Source organism: Bombyx mandarina, chromosome A1 (assembly GCF_030267445.1).
Source record: "Bombyx mandarina strain Sakado chromosome A1, ASM3026744v2".
NCBI classification, from domain to species: domain Eukaryota; kingdom Metazoa; phylum Arthropoda; class Insecta; order Lepidoptera; family Bombycidae; genus Bombyx; species Bombyx mandarina.
Window position 1 is genome coordinate 5759682 of NC_143234.1, and position 20594 is coordinate 5780275.

Genomic DNA, 20594 nt, shown 5'->3' on the forward strand with positions numbered 1-20594 from the left:
AACGGAAAAAACGACAGGTAAGAGACACAAATACAAAAATGTGTAGGATGAAGCCAGCAAAGAATGAGACAGAAATATACATACTATTTAATACAGCGCCATCTGTGAGATTTTTTAATACTAACGTGTGTATGAAAGCTCTTGTAGTGAATTTTAATTTAGGATTATACGTGAAATTAAAATATCAATTCACAGAGGGCGCTACCTTACAATTATTTACTAATGACAAAATTTTACATATACTTAAGACGTTTAGGATAATTGTATTTTAATTTTGGAAGGTTTCATTTCTACCACGTGTGAATTGCATACATTTTGTTTTTAATGTCACGAATAATAACAAAAGGTCAAAACTATTCATATAAAAACGATTGCATATATGTAGTATGACTGGCCGAGGCTATTGAGTTCAATTGTATTCCATGAATTCAAGACTGCTAACGCCATTTATAACAACAGCGTGGGTCAATAATAAATGTACTGAACAATTTTATTTACAACTGATTTAATTTAACAAATATTTATTGCACAAAACCCGACTACTACATTGCTACACAACAACTAGAATTAAAACCCTTATAAATTACTTCCAAAATTACTCATACCAACATTATTATCCCCATCCAAAAGATGACACTCATCAAAGTCACTAGTTTTGTCTTTATCGAAGTTATTTTTACATAGAAACTCACTATCGCACATATAATCATTCCTGGCATCTTCTATTATGGAATTATCAAAGCCGCCCCTAAATCTTTTATTGTGTTCATTCTCGTATTGGTACCGTATTTCGAAATCCGGTGATATATTTTGCCCTTCATTAGCTGTCTCTTTAAGTAAATCAGTTTCAATATCTTGAGTGTTCATTTCATTAAAATTAACTCTATTTGTTTCATCTTTCACTTCGTATTTCATTTCATGAATATTAACATCTTCTCTTGTTTCCATGAGTGGTTTGAGATTCATTAGGTTGAAAGTTGGTATCATTCTGCTATCCCATTGCGTGACGTTTGTTTCTTCGATTTGAACATCGTCAACTTTTTTGAATGTACCAAGATTGTATTGTAGAGGAATCGAGAAAGTCGGCAGTTCAGCTTGAGGATTCTGTCGTGTTGGAAGTGCTGATATGTGAATAGCTGGACCTGTTTGTTTCTGATTTGGTATTTCAGTTAAATTCACCATTTGCGACGACGAAACTGAAATTGTTATAATGTAAGATTAAGAAGCCACTGTGGTCAATTTTGAATTATAGTTTCGTGCATTTAAAACTATTGTCTATCGGCTGATAAGGATGCGGGCTATAATGACCATTATAATTCGTTTATCTGCCTTAATCTATCAAATAAAAAACATTAATTATTGGATTTACCTGGAATAGTGATAAAATCCCTCATCTCCAGCGCCAGAGCAGAAGGAGAACGGTCCGAGGGTGACCGGCCTCTTGGGGGGAATTGATCACAGCCTGACTTTTGTTGCTTACGCCATTTTGCCCGCCGATTTTGAAACCATACCTGAGAGCAGTCGAGAACAAATTATGCAAAATTTCACTTTTATGTCGAACTCTTTAAGCTAATATAATTAAGTGGCATTTAACTGTCTTCCATACTTTCTTTAGCATAATGGACAAAAATAACCCATAAAATACGCTCTTGCATACTAAGGTGTTCATGAATAACATTTAGAAGGAATAGCATTATTTAACGGCACCGCAATTTATGCATAGATGGGTGGACGAGCTCACAGCCCACCTGGTGTTAAGTGGTTACCGGAGCCCATAAACATCTATAACGTAAATGCCACCCCCCACCTTGAGATATAATTTCTAAGATCTCAGTATACTTACAACTGCTACCTCACCCTTCAAACCGAAACGCATTACTGCTTCATGGCTGAAATAGGCAGGGTGGTGGTGCCTACCCGTGCGGACTCACAAGACGTCCTACCACCAGTAATTACGCAAATTATAATTTTGCGGGTTTGATTTTTATTACACGATGCTATTCTTCACCATGGAAGTCAATCGTGAACATTAGTTAAGTAGGTACGTATTTCGTTAGTAAAATTGGTACACGCCTGCGGGATTCGAATATCGTTGCAGACCACGACGACTTTACATTATGAACATTATATTATAACAAATCTGTATTATACAATAGTAAGTGTAGCAATTGATATCCAGCGCTCGATTGGAATTTGGAAATGTGAAATCACTCAGAGCAAAAATACTGGGCATTTTACCAATTACGCTCTTGATACACTCTTGATTTGACATAGAAGTTAAACTGGTCAGTAATCTGGTAAAATTTAAGTACATTTACTACCTGAACTCTGGCCTCCGTTAAGTCAATTCTCATAGCAAGTTCTTCTCTAAAGAACACATCGGGGTAGTGAGTCTTCTGAAACGCTGACTCCAACTGCTCCAGCTGAATATTGGAGAAGGTGGTTCTGGAATCAATAGTTCAAATACCAATATATATAAATCAATAATAAATTAACAGCTTGTGTCAGTTAGCTCAAAATCTCATTAGCAATATTATGTACTTAAATTTAAGGATTTATAATATTGAACATTATTCGCTTCTAAAAACTTTAAATGTAAATGTAATTCTTTCATTTATTATTCATATAATTTTTTTACAGACCTGTATCTTCTTTGTTTTCTTTTGGGTACGTCACCCTTCGACCCTGAACCTGTAAACGTATTAAAATTAGAATATTATCGTCAAACAAACTGAGAGACGTATAGATTTTTTAACTCTGCGGACTTTTTATTATTTGCGTAATTACTGGTGATAGGACCTCTTGTAAGTCCGAACGGGTAGGGTGTTTATTATCTTTATATTTAAAACGTATGTATGTAAGTCGGTCTCTGGTACCCATAACACAGGGAATCCTAATTTGGAGTCGGATGACCGAGCGTGATTAGTTCCCAGTTATTTATTATTATAAATAGCTCAAGTACCATTATACTACCCCGAAAACCCTTTTTTCTTACAATTGAAAGCATTAAAATCAAATGTGAGTCGACGACCCACAGTCCACCTCACGCGTTATTCCGTTTGCGGCTGAGGTTTGAGGCTGACATTCACGATCTTGTGACACACACATGAATATGTATATAACGTGAAACATGTTTACGAGTACTCACGACTGGTAACCTGTTATACCAGTCGCTTGCGATGAAGGAAATTAACCATTACCGGGTTAATTTTAGGCGGGTACCTACCCCGCGTATTTCTGCCGATAAGCAGTAATGCGTTTCGGTTTGAAGGGTGGGGTAGCCGTTGCAACTATACTGAGATCTTAGAACTTATATCTCAAGATGGGTGGCGCATTTGCGTTGTAGATGTCTATGGGCTCCAGTAACCACTTAACACCATGTGGGTTGTGAACTCGTCCACCCATCTAAAGCAATAAAAAAAAAGAGAAATGTACATGATGATCTTACTGGATTTAGGTGAGTATTCTTCGTCGTCTTCAAACTGTTGTTCCTGGTCCTCCGAAGGTTCAGTGTTTTGAGGGTAAGCTTCTGAAGGCTCAGTCTCAGGACGCTCACAGAGAACGGAACCAGGACCCAACCTAAATTCGTTAAAAATTTAAATCCATCATTTTGATAGTTTTATTGCAATTATGAATAGTATTTAATAATAAATAAAAAAGGTAAAACTCTAACGATGGGATATTTTTTTTGAGAAATTGTACCTGACTATAGGATTCGAACACCGGTACAGCCAGCCGATACGAATGCACCGGACGTCTTATCCTCTAGGCCACCAAGGCTTCATATCATTGTAATGAGAATTAAAAACTCACCGGTAGTGGTAATGCAAGGTAGAGGGAGAAGAGGAAGGGGAAGAGGTCGACCGAAGAAGACATGGATGGAGTGCGTGAATAACGATATGAGAGAGAGGAGTGAGTGTTGAGATGACGGCTGATAGAAGAGAATGGAAGAGAAAAATTAGCTGTGCCGACCCCACATAGTGGGATAAGGTGGAGAAAAAGAAGAGACCGGTCCATCGTGCACATACAGAAGCCTGGGTGTCTTAATGGTACATGCATTTTGTTCGTAAAGATCGGAATAAATCTTACCCGTTAAATAAATTTGGGATCCCATAGCAGAAGCTCGTAGTTGGTGCTACGTCATCATTCAAGATGGCCGCCGAGTCGAAACCACCGGCCGATACTTCCCGCCCATCCAATGTTTCTTCCATTTTTCTGTTGATTAATTACGCATATTATATAATCTTAAAATGAAAAATACGCTATAGAGCGTAATTGATAAATATTCATATTTACATACACCATCGCAACATTCTTCGTATTTTAGAAGCAGTTGCTTATTTGAGCAATTGAATGATTCTGTGTAATATTTAGCTGAAATAAGAACTATCAACTTTTTTTTATCCAAACTAAGCTGATGGTCTTGAGAGACCATTTCAGCGCAACACTAGCAAGTAGGTGAGCTCACGGGGCTCAAACCTGACGTTGTTGCTAACACTAACCCTAGCAAGAGCAGTGCTTCGCAGAATCTACCACCGGATCGGAAACGCGACCCACTGAGAAGATCCGGCGATAAACTCAGTGGGCTGTGTCTGCCGGCTAATTTCCTTCATCGCAAGCGACTGGTATAACAAGTTACCAGTCGTGAGTACTCGTAAACATGTTTCACGTTATATACATATTCATGTGTGTGTCACAAGATCGTGAATGTCAGCCTCAAACCTCAGCCGCAAACGGAATAACGCGTGAGGTGGATTGTGGGTCGTCGACTCACATTTGATTTTAATGCTTTCAATTGTAAGAAAAAAGGGTTTGCGGGGTAGTATAATGGTACTTGAGCTATTTATAATAATAAATAACTGGGAACTAATCACGCTCGGTCATCCGACTCCAAATTAGGATTCCCTGTGTTATGGGTACCAGAGACCGACTTACATACATACGTTTTAAATATATAGATAATAAATACACAGAAAAAGAGCAAACAAACCCGTTCACTGAACCCACGATCCTCTGCGCAACAATCAGGAGCGCTAATTACTGTACCACCGAGTCAGTCATTTATGACCTGTGTCAATGTAGACCCAAGATGAGTACTACTGGTACTGATAAATTGTTATTCTTATTAATCTTATAGATCTTCAAACATGAACTTAAGTGTGTTCATCAAGTAAATGTTCAAGAGCATTTTGATTACTTTTCAAATGTCAATTACATTAATTTGCAATACGAAAAATATCGTTCAAGTTCAGTAAAAGTAGCAAATAAACTTTTGAATTCTCACAAAACTTTTTTTATACGCCACAGCCAATAAAATTATGACAACGTCCAAGGTCATTGACCGTGAGTGCCTTCTCTAGTCGTCTATATCGCTCAAATCGAATTAAATGTCTATAATTTAGTTAAGTTTATTAAATTACCACTAAATGAGTATAATTTGTGTCGCTTTACCATTATGCCTCCATAAATGGTTCTCTACACGCGTTCAATGAGACGCCATATTTAAAAGAGCACACGATATTTTTGACGTAATTATTGGCGCGTAAATAAAAACAAATTTTTAGAGTTGTAAATGAATTAATTAAAATAAGGCGTGTTTTATTGTGTGTGCGCTTTATTTAAATTTGTTTAATCAATTGAATTATTTAAGAATTTAATCAATTGACTATGATTATTATCGTCTATTTTAATGATTTATTTATTCAGTGTTGATTCGAAGTGCCTATTGTGTCTACTGCTATAGAGTATAATTTTTTTTTCTGACGGCTAAAAATACCACATATTTTTTCAGAGATTTTGGACATCAGACATTTTGGATTTTGGACAACAGAATGGGTACGGAATTTTTTGTTCATAGTTTTTTTTTTTTTGTAGAGTAAGATAGCCACTGTTTCAATGTTATTGAAATTTCATTTTTGTTCCTCAACATGGAAGGCGAATTTTTTTAATGCCGCTATAAACAGAAGAGAATACGACCTACCTGATGATTAGTGTTTACCGTTGCTCATAGACATCAGTAATGTAAGCTGCTGCCTACTGAATTAAGGTTTTAATATAGGGATCGCTTAACTGTTCATAAGTGGGCTCTAACGAGCCGCCCATAAAAGCTAATAGACATAAAACTAGTTTCTTTATATCTGTACTAAATTATAAAATTCTCAACCTTTCTTATAATTTATTACTGAACATCTATTAATAAATAAAAAATCTTTTAAATTGTTATTTCATTCTTATTCACTTTCATTATTGACACAAATAGAGATAAACAGAACAAAAATTAACTCTAATTAGATTACAATTACAGATTTCTAGGCTCAATAATACCGATAGTTCTTTAATTAAATAAGGTCGGTTTTTTTTTTCTCATACACAAACACTGACTAATGTTAACCGTGAGCACCTATGAGTACACGAAACTTTCTAAAAATAATGATTACCTAACTGAGTTATTATATATGATTATTATAAATAATAAACTTACCAAATATATATTTTTACAGATTCAAACTACACATTTTTTTTAATTTCATCCACTAATAAAAATAAATGGCAGAGAAGACTGTAACTATTGTCACGTGGTCATATGTACTGAAGTGAATGCTCGCGGACCGTCAGTTCGATGTAGAACAAGGAAACGCGTGGAGGTGACAGTTTCAAGAAAGATTTTTTTTTGTTATCGGTCTATTATTTGAAGAATTACTGATCTATAGATAAAACCTTCTAATCACTAAGTTAAACGCTTAGATCTTTCGTGTTAATATCTATTTTATATCATTGAATTTTGACGGAAAAAGACATGTGATTGGCAAATGTAACTTCAACAATTTCAATACGATTTATTATTTATTAACATTAATAAAATTATCTTTTTGTGTTTGGCACATTTTAAAAGATAGTTTAATCCAATTACTCAGAATAATGAGTCAATCGTTTATCTTACTTACTGATATAAAATAGGAAGAACGCCTACTCCATAGCATCTTTTCGTTTGTCTAGGAAATTTATGACGTTGACTATTATACAGCGCGTACGTATGTATCGACGCGGGTTCACCTGACTCGCTAAGGACAGCTTAGTACGATGCCTTACAAGTGATAGCTATCGCTGTCAGATGTACTGTGGCTTTTGAAGCCACTGTTAAACAATCCTTGCTTGTGAGAAAGAAATGAGTTGGCTTAATGAGGGAAATGATCGCTCCACGTAGAGTAACAGGTTTTTAGGGTGCGATTTCAAGGAGTGGTATACTTCTAGACAGAAATAGTCAAGAGCCACGATCAATAATTGAAGTTTTTTTATTTATTTAAATATATTGCGAATAGAATCACTCATCTAAATGTAGTTTTGAGATGATATGTAGTCAACTGGGAAATTTTTCAGGCCGAAATATTTCATCATAAATATAATCATGTACATACATATAAATAGAATACATATACACATACATAGAAACATAAAAACATTACCTTGATACGAACATCTTAAGGAAACCTTATGACAAATCGAATTGTCATATGCAGAAACTGGATTGGATGACCTGGAGAAAGCTTATAATGGTGAGGGCCTCGTGAACAAACACTACACTTGGATAAGTCATTACGATGCGTATGTAAATTTTGTAGAGCACTTGCAAATCGTGGGGTAGAGTCAGTTTTTTTTTATGATTGAGGGATTACTGGTGCCCCGGAGGCCTTTCCAGTGGACGAGCAAAGGTCCAGCCAGGAGGGGTAGGATTTGCCAACAGCTGACCGAGCGCCTCCGAAGGAGACCTCATAACTCAAGAGCAATTGCTTCGCGAATGAACCTACTACCGGATCGGAATCACGACGCGCTGAGAAGATCCGGCGAGAAACCCAGCGTGCTGATGCATAGGTTAGTTTGCACATCGACCTCTTTGTCGAGTTCGACAAACTCGTCCCTAGGCCTGCTCCTAGTGTTAGAGCTGAAGGCGTCTAATGCAAAGGTTATTGGATCTCATGGTAGAGTCAGTAGGAACGCGGCTTGGTCCCGGACTATTTTTATAAGAACAGACAGAAGACAGAATGTCATTCCTCTGTCGAAGGTGACTCATAATTATTGTTTTGGAAATCGGCATGACTGAATGCGGTTTCGTACCATCGTACATTTCTACCGCGACGCAGTAGTGCATTTTGATTTGATAGAGAGCAATGTTTTATACGGGCATAAACCTCAATGGTGGTGAAATTCACGTTGCGCCGTGACCGAACTCGCCCGTCTATGCTTTTATTTATTGCCTTTCCAGGCAGACGAGCATATAGCCCACCTGACGGTGAGCGGTTACCATCAGTCAGCAATGCCAGGGGCAGAACCAAACCGCTGCATACAGTAAAATGAGATAATAATTGTTTAAGATTAAGACGATATCTCATATTATTTGATGTATGTCATACTTTTTGGGTAAATTCTTTATTATTCTTTTTAAGGATTATACACATATGTACATCAAATGTTTCGTTTTAAGTTAAGGCGATACATCACCCTGAATTCAATATGTGTTTATTAGTGTCAACGGTTTACGGGTCACAGGTGAGAGGCTCAAACTAAAATAAGGTACGAAATAAAACAACATTTCCCTCATTAATGTTAATTCATATTTAATAAATAAATACGTTTTCCATTGTATTTTTTTTAAATAGAACTATTGTAAGTGACTTAGTTGTAGCAACTCTCAACAATATTATAGATACATTGTGAGGCGAGGCTACTCAGCAAAACTCAGCTGTATGCATCTTGTAAACCTTTGTGTGCATTTGAAATTTGACGGAAACAAATATACGTCAACACATTTTTATTCATGTTCACAAGTGTACAATGTGTATGTACACTTGCGGACAATAGTGAAGGCATCTTCACTATTTACTAAATACCGAAATTATGTGTACGTGAAATATTTAAAGATAACATATTTAAATAACAGTTTGCACATGTAATATGCCAAACATAAATCACCATCTCCGGAAAAAATGGAAAGTTATTGTTATAGCTACTGTCAATCCAAAACATACAATAGATCTCTAAAACCCAAATGCGCAAATTCATTACTTCTAAACAATTTAACAAAAAAAAAAGTATTATTCAAAACTTATTAACAGAAACACCTACTCTGTTATTCAATAATCAAAGTTGTAATTTTTAATAAAAGACATCCGTCTACAAAGTTTTGTGTCTATCAATTAATTTCGTTTATAAACTTGATGTCTACAGTTTTCCTGTGCATACAGTTAAGCTTTAATGAGTGGACACGCCGAAGAAATACGCGAATGTTACGCGTTCGTTACTTATTTCTAAATTTTATTCAACAATTTACGAACTAAAGGATATATATTAGAATCTTTAATATACATACAGGGAGATACAAGTTAGTGTTTATGTTACAGAAAAAAAAAACTTATAACTAAAGATAGTAGATTTAATTATTAAATTAATTTATGAACATTATGCATTGAAAATATTTTTATTACAATTCTTTTTTTAATTAAGCAATTATTACTAAGTAGATTTATATAGCATTTAAGTAGGGAAGAATACAAAATTACGCAAACATTTTACTATTCATGAAAATAAATATAAAAAAAAACACGCGTGGCTCTCAGAGATTGCCGCGGTAAAGCTATTGCATAGCATTTTTTATCAACTTATGCAATTATAATTAGACAATAATAATTGAATATTAAAACAATAATAAAATAAGATCACGCTATATTTCTAATCATTAACGAAAGCAAAACATTAAGTGTCTCCTTCACATTCATAAATTAGAGCGCGCGACAGAGAGATGGTCAGACTTTTCATGATGCAGTGCGACGTCACGCCGCGCGCTTATTCAGAAACACTACACAAGCGCAACGTGCGAATGTGTTGAACGCGAGCTACATGATAGGCGGAGTGGAGGGGTGTTAGGTTTTATTTTCGTTACGGAATTTCTTGATTCAGTCGCCGCGCTCAAAATCCGCGATAAAAACTATGCAATAGCTTAAAAATAATTACGTATTTTGACACATAATGTTCATATTATGCAAAAAAGATTAAGTGAGAAGTGAATCATAGAAATAAGTATCTTAAAATTAAAGATGTAAGAAGCAATTTTCTACAAAACAAAACTCTTTCATCGTTTTTAAGACTTTTGTATTTAATCGAAGAATTAAATTGGAATACAATGGTATTCGCCGAGAATCGTATTTAATTCGACAATTCTTTTGAAAGGCGCTGAACACAGAAAATATTACATCTTTGGCTCTAAGCGAAATTTACAAAAAGCAAATATTTCCACACGATATAATCTTATTTAAAAAAAATATCTAAGAAATATCTTTTTATTTATTAAGTTTAAACTCGATACGATTTTCATTATACAGAATATAAATCCTCATTAAACTAGGGAACGTCTTAAATAAAGACAATTGAAAAGAAAGAACTCTTCGAATTATTCTTTTACAACATGGTTACTTTTTGTATGGACGCATTTAGGTATCGACCAAACGATGACAACCCTATCATTATATCGAGGCGTGAAAGGCTAATTGGTTTAAGCAACATTTTTGCAACTTTACAGTCGAGCCATTTAAAGTTGAAAATTTGGAAAAAACATCAAGACAAAAAACTTCTTCGGCTATTCGAATGGGGTAAACATAATTAAACTTCAATTAAAAACATCGAATTGTTGATACTAATATCAAATAAAAAGAACCTTTAATTACAAAGATAAATGTAGAGTAATAAGCGAAATGTCGCTTTAACCAAATAGCTTTTCAATTCAATTTCAATGAACCACACATTCGAAAAATCATTTAAAAAAGTAAATACTTTCACTATTCTATACAGGAATAAACTTTAATAAGGAAATAAGCATTTAAAGAGATTCTGACGTGTTTCCAGATGCTGTATACCTCAGCCATACAAATACAATGATTCAATTTCAATTTCAATATATCTAGCTATTATTTTAAGTCTCGCTATAAGACTCAAAGAACCGCATTAGACAGTTTTTCTCTAAACTTAGCAATAAAGTTCAAATTCGAACGAACAAAAAACACATTTATCAATTCCATTAATTTCGTCGCGCATGACAAATTTAGCGATAGTTTTTCTGAACTACCGCGTTTATCAGAACACTTCATGTGATAACCCATACACGCACACATTTAATCCTGAAAATCCCAAAGAATGTTACGTCATTATGATTAGGGAGATTCTCACTAAATCTGTAAAAGCGAATTGGCTCTTTGTCACTGAATTAGTTAATGCTCGTCGAAGGCTCCATTGATGCAATAATAGGAATGAAATATGCACGTGACTCCAAAATGGAAAAAATATTTTTATTTTTAAGCAATCAAAATGCTAAAAAAACATACCTATCCAATTATTTTTAAAAATTTATCATAATTTAATGGTGAAATTTAATCATAAAAAATTGGCTTTTTTCAAATTCCCTCGCCAAAATCTAAAATGCAACGCTATTGGTGGAACAAAATGTGACGTCAAACTACACTGTCAACAACTTGTTTGTATAGTTTCTAGTGATTATGTGTATCATTCGTTTCATGTTAAGTTAATAAATAATAAGTTCTCAGTGTTAAATTATTACATTCTTGTGTAGAAAGACTCAACAGAATGACTGAAACCGGTTTTAATGTAATATGACGTCACAAAAAAAGCGTGTCAAAATGGCCGTGTTTAAATCGCCCCACAATGATAGTGATTTTAATTTTTTTTAAATTGCCTAATTGTTTGTATTACGGATGTGTTATATTTATTTTTAGTAAAGTAATAACTAGTAGAATCGTTTAAAAAAATATAAAAAAAATACATGCATATTCCCATTCGATTACGTTTGTGGAGTCCGCAGTATCAATCGCATTAAGGCAGCGAGGAAAAATACTCGAATGAAAAAACTTATGACTTATATTTAAAATTGGAGGAGATATCCCTAGAAAATTCTAGAGTTGAGAGTTGGTTGAATTTTAAAATTAACTGTGATCTATTCGAGTATTCGTTCACATCTTTTCACTAGGAAATGCATGCGTAACACACAGGCAATCGAACCAGCTTTACAATCACGCTTCTTCTGTAAATATTTATTTACCTGACAAACGTGCATTGATTTTATTAATTTAACAAAACCTGTCATAAAATACTGTAATAATAAACTTAAGCTTTTGCTTTATCGCCAATCAAACAAAAACTGTTATAAAGGATACGTAAATATATTTAATACATACTAAAAATCGTACGAAAAAGAAATAAGTTCAGATTTAAAAAAATGAACAGTTTTAGCTTAGAGAAATTTATGACGTCACTATATATGTTATACGTATTTTAATATTATTCAACAAACGCGGCTATTAACTAACTGTTATCAAACAGTAGATATAACAAGTCTAAGTAACGCGTACAAAGTCAACAGTTTCCTAGTTAACGTTACTTAAATGATGTTATGATCGATCTTGCAACAGAAAATATCGTACTGTATTATTAAATCCTATAAAAACTGAAGTCTTGAAAGATGCTCAGCTGAATCTCACCAAGGACGACATTTTTCGAAGTCGCAGCTTAAAATTAAGTCTTCCTTAAGCTTTTAAAGTCTTTCGTCTGTTAAACACAAAGGGGTATTATTAATAGTATTACGAAAATCATTTATGAATTTTAAAATACTTTTTAAAATTAGGTATTTTTGTTATTGTTTTCTTTTTCTTTTATTAGTTCGTATTATTTAATGTAAGATAAGGCTCTGTATTATAAGTGTTACATTAAACATGTGTTCTAAAATTGAATAATTTTAATTTTTGTTCTACTGTAACTTCTGTTGGTAAGCCTTAATGGAATTAATAGATAAATTATCAGTAGACAGTTGCTTGCTTTTAGTTTAATATTTCGCTTTCACTAAAGCTTTTTTCGACGCACGTGACGTCTATGACAAGCCATTTTAGCTTAACGGTCACTTCTATACGAATCTGGGCAAACCGGTTTGCTATCTTATGACGTCAAAAGATAGTGAAGTTCGGCGAATGAAAGTATAAAAATCCTACATTGAGTGTAAATGCTCATGTCAAGCAACAAATCCCGCTTTTTTTTTGGATAATAATAGTTTTTCTCGATAGTGGTGTTGTAAGTACTAATATAAGACTGTTTCACAAGATCGATCATATTCTTATAAGTACATATCGCTACCGGGTACACTTCAAAAGAAAATAGAACGTAAGTTGAAAGTCGAAAAGTCAAAAGCAGCCTTTTTGTACAGTCGTGTGAAGAAAATCGTACATAATTTTGGAAGAATTCGTTTACAACAAACAGGGATGGGAGATTAGATAGAATTCAGTTATCGAGATAATCTTAATCGATAACTTCAGTGATTCCGTTTTAAAGATCGAGCGATTATCGATGAAAATTATCGAGACAACTCGAGAAACATATTAAGTACAATTTTTTTAAGAACTCTAAGTTATTCAACTTTTCATCAAAATCTAAATCTATTAAAAATCTTCAACAATTATGAATAAATTCGTTTTTTTTTTCAAGTTTTTATATCGATATAAATTTATAATTTAACAAGTGTAATCTATGTATTGCTTTAGATGTATCCTGTGCTCGAGTTACTATTGCATTATTATTATTTTGTTTTCTAATCCAAACGTATGTACAATTATTCTAAAGAAATGAATCGACTCTACTAAACATTACAATTATAAATCTGAATAAATAAGAAACCGAACAGATTAAACCTTAAAAGTGTACTAAATCTACTAAATCATGAGCGAGACTCACGAAAGCTCACCAAAATATTAAATTAGTTTGTGGTAACGTACGTTTCAGCTATTTCTTTACTTCGACTCTGCTTGGTATTATTTAAATACACAACGACGGCACTATTACGTCTATCTAGTTAATAAGATAAATTATCAATAATTCTTCAAGTTAGTAATTAGTAAGTATTGCCAGCTTCCAAAACGAAGAAAGTGTTCATTAATAATGATTCATGTTATATATTTTGTTAATGGTATATTTTTGTTGTAATGGATTGTCAAGGCTGTTGACATGTCAATGCAAATAGCTAAGATCACAAATGAGGTAGATGTCTCTATTGTATTGTGGAGACTCGCAGTGTGCGGTGTCAGTAAACTTTCGAATATGCAAAAATTATAACGATCACTTTCGAATTATTGACAATTTATTTCTAACTGACACGTGTCAAAACACTATCGTCAGTAAACGTGGACCCATATTTCGATTTATTTACGTCTCAACGTAAACGCTTCGAGCCTCAAATTCCGAATTCGTACACTCTTGTATCGACTTTTTTTTATCGATATCTAGATCATAGTCAACACTAATGAGAACATCTCAAATCGATATAGTATCGATTTTGGATTGCGATAATCAAAAATTTAAAAAATTTAACCCCGCTACGAAGACGGTTATATATTTTTAATTTGTACAGAAAAAGATGTTGGCACCTTATAGCGCATGAAATAATCATTCATCAAATTCTTTTCTGTATTAATATTGCCTTAAACCGATTGCTTTTAAAGTAAGCTAATGAATTTTAGCAATACTTGCCAACCGATTTTCGACACAGAAAATCGACTTAATCGATAAATGTTTCTTGACGTTGACTTTATCGACAACGATTATATTTTATCGAATTTTAATAATGCAAGCAATTCTTTTTGAATTAAAGGTTGCCATTAAGAACCGTCTACAGCATTTAACGATACATTGCCTATTTTTTCAAAACAAAAGCAGCAATGTAGTTCCGAAAATAAAAAAAACAAAAACACAAGATGGCACTAAACGTATCGGGGTATTCGACGTTTGTAGCCGAACACGAGAATGACGAAATATTATCGAGCGCGTGCTATTAAATATGCATAATCATGAAAAAATTATAATAAAATCTGTCTCTGAACTGTAAGCCTAAAAAAATGCAATATTTCCAAATTATTACGAGAGGACATTCGCAGAAGATTGCTCCGAATCGAATGGATTCGTTCGTTACTGTAATTATTATGTTTTCGTTGCACTTCAAACTTCGGTGCTCTTCCCGACCTGCCCGTGCTTCGCGTCCGGGATCCCGGAGGCGCTGAGCTTACGAATACGTCCCGGGAATATGCCGCCGAACAAACGACCTGGAAGGGAATAAACGAGTTTGTAACAAGCACGAAAGATACAGGACGATTAAATGTGCTACTCTGACAAAAATACATAATGTAAACTGAAAAAATATTCATTTGCTATGCTAATAAGAAAGTTAGAGGCATCGAGTCTTATATATGTCGCAGAATGGGCAGATATCTTCATAATTTTTGTGACATTGTGAGCGGACGGTGGTTAATCGTACAAAGAGCTTGCGTAACACGAAACAATGACAGTTCCGAGAAGTCTCCACTCTTCCTAAGTCAGGCACATAGATAATGCACATAAATTAGTTATAGATAAGAAACTCGAGCACTCAACAAAAATGTTTACGGGCGTCGGCCAATAGATGGCTTCGCTTCGATTAGTTTCTCATTGCTCCTGTAGATGGCAGTAACATATTACCTGTCCTACATTTTATTTTTAATAAAGGATTTTGTAAATTTTCAGAAACCACAAAATGATAAAATTCAGTCAATTTGTCTATAGCAAATAAAGACTTGTATGATTTATTTATTATTTATTTGCTATGTTTAGTTATACAATAATTAAATGCCTTATTTTTAACAACATATAAGTTTAGGGGCATCCGCTACAAGACGTCGCTAGTTTCTATACAAAAAAATATTTGTCTTAAAGTATCGCAGTTTCAAGGCCCTTGTCAGGCAAAGAATGCGTCTCGATTTCACTCGAGCGATGACATCTCGACTCTGCCGAAGCACGCCACCCGAAGTGAGCCGACGTTCGTCTAGTAGTTGCGGCTTCCACCCACTAGATGGCGCGCTTTCGTTTCGTTTGCCGTATCCGGATGCGCCATATAGATGATATCAATACTTTAATTACGATTTCATCTTGCGCGTTCTTAAGACCAAACGACTTCAGTATTCATCATTGATGACGACACTTTATGGAAGGAATGGAAGGATTTGAAGGTATTATAGCACCAAGCACATACGTCAGGTGACGCGCGATTACTTTCAACAAAATGACGCAAACCAAACTGATAGATATCTAAATGTGCCGGTCGTAAATCTGTAAGCTAAATCTAATTACTTCATCGACCGTCTCTGCGATAACCGTAACTCATGGACATTGGCAATACCAAAGACATTAAATTTAAAATAACGCTTCTAAGAATTATTCCTTACCCGGCGACCGTTGTTCCGTGGGATGTCTCGGTGAAGTGGCGTGTAATGCGTTCCTGCTTCCCTGCTGGAAGGAGACGGACATGCCGCTGTCCAGGGACCCCACCGACCCGCGCCGCTGGAGTCGCTCCGCTGCAAGAGCCACTGCAATTAAGCAAACTAATACATTGGAATATGGGGCGGGATTTCAATTCTATTTACTATGCAAACTTACCTACCATTCCAGTAAATTGGCCTTTTTTTTAAATTGCCCTTGTAGGCAGATGAACATACGGCCCACCTGATGGTGAGTGGTTACCGTCACTCATGGACGTCAGCAAAGCCGAGGGCAGAAAAAAGCCGCTATCTACCGTTCACGTAAAAGAAACGTACTGTCTCTGTTATTAACAAAGTTTCCTCTGAGAAGACTTTATAGAACTAAATACTAATATGAATTTACTGATAATTTGAGTGCACTTATTATGTGTGTTGGTGGATGAAGAAAAATAGACTAAGGAAATCAGCGGTGCATGGACATTGCTTACATGATTGGACGAGCTCACAGCCCACCTGGTGTTAGGTGGTTTCTGGAGCGCATAAACATCTACAACGTAAACGCGCCACCCACCTTGAGATATGGGTTCTAAGGTCTCAGTATAGTTACAACGGCTGCCCTGCCCTTCATTAGAAAAATTGGTACCCGCCAGCGGGATTCGAAGGCCGGTGCATCGCTAGACCGCTAGAATGCACCGGACGTCTTATCCTTTAGGCCACGACGACTTCAAAATTTTGACTTCGACTTCGATTCGATTTCGACTTCATATTTCAATTTGAGGCAACATTCACGTTCTGATGTCTCAAATAACAGTCTGATTGTTCTGATATGAGGTGGAAGTTCAAAGGACATATGGGTCTATATACTTACCCGGGTCATTGATATCGACTAGAGAGTTGCTGAGCACGTTCCGTTTGATGATGCTGGTGGGCGGTGGGTTCGAGGAGAGCCTGGAGGGGGCCGCTGGTGCCGGACACGAGGGCGGAGGAGGAACCACCACGCTGGAAACAACCAAAGACAATGCACATCACTTCCTAGTCTGTATACTAGATGGCGCTGATCATGATATTATACTTTTACATACAATGCCCGGTGGCTGTCAGCGCGAGTAAATTATGAATGAATCTGGCATATTTTGAAATAATTTTGAATTATTTGAATTATTACAAATGAGTCGTCTATTATCAAAGGTGGCAATCTGTGCATTCGGACAAAAGTTTTTTATTGATATGTCAATACAGATTGATTTGAATATAATCGTCTCCTTCAAAGAATACGGTTCAAAACCTGCATTAAATAAAGGTTAATAGTTAACCTGCTATTTATCTAAGATGTCGTTCCGAAGAGTTTTGTGACTGCCAATGGAATACAAAGTCAATAATTCGTTTTTCTGATTTACCAATCATTGTCCAAAAGTCAGATTGCCGGCTTTGATAATAGTCGACTCAAATAATCTAAAATGTATCCAGCTTTAAAACTTCTTCTTCTATAAGATTCTAAACTCGACTTGTGCTATGCAAATTAGGGAATAAATAATAGTTTAAAAAAAACTAACAAGATACGCTTTTATAGAAAATTCAACTAAAAAAAAGAAAATTAGTTTTAATAAATTTGAATTAAAAATAGTGTGAGAAAAAATTATTTTATTGTAAAAAAAGCGTAGGGTGCATGTAGTTATAAATATTTTATGAACAGATATGAGCGGAAGGGTTATTTTGATAATATCCTGAAAAACACCCCACAATAAATATCTCCACAATAAACTGCGCATTAGTCACGTAATATATGAAACTAATTATTTAAACAAAAAGGGCATACCTAAGAGAAAACAAAAAATAATTTAACGAAACTAAACATAGCGACTCTATTCGTTTCTTGTTATTAGACATACCCGTAGCTCTACCACTAAAAGCAGGCCTAAAAACCCGGTAACCGTGCAACCTAACCCACGCATCAGCCCGCTGAACTTCTCGCCGGATCTTCTCAGCGGGTCGCGATACCAATCCGATAGTAGATCCATTCGCGAAGCAGCGACTCTGGAGTTATTAAATCTCCTTCAAAGGCGCTCGGGCAGCTGTTAGCAAATCCCACCCCTTCTGGCTGAGTCTTTGCTCGCCTACCTGTCCTAGTGTAACTGGAAAGGCTTCCGGGTCTCCAGTAATCCTTCAGTCCTAAGAAAACAAAAAAAACATACCCGTGCATGTGGACGTGGTCGACGCACTGCTGGTGATCTATTTCAACATCAGCCACGCCACTGTCTCGGTTCTCCATCACTGTGACGAACATAAAAACAAAAAAAACTTAGGATAACGAACTTTTTGGCGGGAACTCGAGAAGCGTAGTTATGTGAATTGTTTTATTTTATTGAAGTAAAACTTCTTTACGTACGCTTGACTTGGGGAGTAAGCCGGTGAATGCGTGACGAGAACGTTACGAAAAGTGTGATCGGGCGAGGCGAACAGAAGTTGAGACGGAGATATAAGTTAGTGAAGATCGAAAGAGTGAGAGAGTTACGTTTCGTATATTACTATAGGGGTAAGAGAGAGGTGCAAGCACATATTTTCTTTCTCTCTTTCTGTCCTAGCCAGTTGCCTTTCGTATATCTGAGACACAGTTGACCTATTGACTATATTACACTGTAGGTGCAAGAGTGCGCGCGCATATTTTATTTCTCATTAAAATATCCTAATTCATCAATGAAAACCCACAATAGCCCATAATGTAGTATACATGCATATGTTATACACATATAAACATATGCATACATATAGATGGAGCTAAAGAAAATTTTAGTACAGTCCTACAACACACTTTTTTTATTTAGGGTTGCTTTACCAGCACTCTGTCTATTTCTGCCGTGAAGCAGTAATGTGTTTCGGTTCAAAGAGTGGGGCGGGCAGCCATTGTGTTATAAAATTGAAATTTAGAACTCATGTCTCAAGATGACTGAATTTACATTGTTGATGCCTATGGGCTCCGTTAACTACTAAGTTACCATTGGCAATATAACTTGACGTTTACGGCTCAGTTGTTTAGCAATTACGTATGCTACAATTTTCGCGGGTTTCATTTTGATTACAAAATGCTATTCTTTCATCGTTGAAGTAATTCGTGAAGATTTCCTTAGAACAATTGGAAAATTATACTCTTTAATTGGAGCTCATCCACCGATCTAAATAATAATAAAAAAACCTGCCTGCGGGATTCGAATATCGGCCCAGTCACATCCCTCGATACTAGTACACCGGGCGTCTTAACCTTTAGGCCACGACGACTTCAAGTGTGTATCATCATTCTCCTGCCCTTCTCCCAGTCGCCTGGGGTCGGCGCAACATGTTTTCTCTTTCCATACTTCTCTATCATATACCATTTCTTCGCTCACTCCCCCCTTACACATATTGTCTTTCACGCAATCCATCCATTTTTTCTTAGTTGTTAACCCAATAAATGTCTTAGAACAGCTCTCTTACCGTTCCTGGCGTTGTTTCCGGTGTTCCTTCCCTTCCCCCTGTTGAGTTCCCCCTCGATCCTCATCGCCTCCATCTCGTCCATCTCGGCGATGCTCTCGCGAAGGTCCTCCGCGAACTTGCAACGGTCGTGCTCGTTGCGAGCGTTGAACGTAGACAAGCGACGATTGTCGACTCGACGAGACAAACGTATGCCGAACGGATAATCTGAAAGTTGATAAACCTTAGACAAATCGATATATAAATAAATAAAATGGTTATTTGTTTATTGCGATCACAATGTGAATGAGCACCCCCCCCCCCTACCCCTTGAGGCACGAGGTGCATGTCCCAAATGTATATGACGGAGAAAAGCTGACGTCATTCTCTTTATCATTATCATTGCCTTCCATAGTGACAGTAATTAAGACTCAGTTTTCCAATGAATTCCATTTATTGCATCTCGAGTGTACAACGCTAAAAACAGAGAGCTCCGCCTCGGTCGGCTGTTCGAGTCGTAATGTTTTGTGCGATAATAATCACTCGTATTAACAGTAGAAAGTGGAGGTAGCTTAGTCATTAATTTTATTGAATATCGTCTTAAACAGCTGTTGACATGTGTAACATTAATTACCCGTATAAAACTCTTTAACAAGATGAACGGAAACCATAATTGGTGTTTGACTTTATTTATAGGTATATGAAGGTAGGTAGGTATAAATTTTTATTTTTTTAATCAATTTTACGATTCGTCGTGGTGTTTATTATGGTGAATTTTAGTGTTGTTATATGTTTTGGAGTGAGGTATGTGGTGATCTAACT

The 20594-nt window shown here is 35.7% G+C and overlaps 2 protein-coding genes across 30 annotated transcripts in view; both read right to left on the reverse strand.

Annotated features, from left to right (window-relative positions):
• Positions 1–486: 486 nt before the first annotated feature.
• Positions 487–7405, reverse strand: LOC114245837 (uncharacterized). 3 transcript variants are annotated; one of them, XM_089739499.1, is made up of 7 exons: positions 6945–7405; positions 4090–4215; positions 3449–3579; positions 2643–2691; positions 2322–2445; positions 1370–1511; positions 487–1196 (listed from the first exon to the last, which is right to left on the reverse strand). In XM_089739499.1, exons 2-7 carry the CDS (start codon positions 4209–4211, stop codon positions 577–579), a joined length of 1188 nt encoding a protein of 395 aa, XP_089595625.1. In that variant the 5' UTR covers positions 4212–4215; positions 6945–7405; the 3' UTR covers positions 487–576. The 3 variants fall into 3 exon arrangements, with proteins under 3 accessions (XP_089595625.1, XP_089595624.1, XP_089595626.1); XM_089739498.1 differs by lacking the exon at positions 6945–7405 and adding an exon at positions 6482–6579; XM_089739500.1 differs by lacking the exon at positions 6945–7405 and adding an exon at positions 5981–6102.
• Positions 7406–8586: 1181 nt separating this feature from the next.
• Positions 8587–20594, reverse strand: part of siz (Brefeldin-resistant Arf-GEF family protein schizo) — a 223471-nt gene continuing 211463 nt past the window's right edge. For 18 of the 27 annotated variants that reach the window (XM_089739480.1, XM_089739471.1, XM_089739479.1 and 15 more), the window contains 5 exons: positions 19797–20000; positions 18521–18599; positions 17197–17327; positions 16296–16436; positions 8587–15140 (listed from right to left, as the gene is read on the reverse strand). In XM_089739480.1, coding sequence (XP_089595606.1) covers positions 15037–15140; positions 16296–16436; positions 17197–17327; positions 18521–18599; positions 19797–20000 — 659 coding nt within the window. In that variant the 3' untranslated portion in view covers positions 8587–15036. The remainder of the gene's footprint in view (positions 15141–16295; positions 16437–17196; positions 17328–18520; positions 18600–19796; positions 20001–20594) is intronic. The other 9 variants (XM_089739481.1, XM_089739472.1, XM_089739493.1 and 6 more) reach the window with 1 other exon arrangement.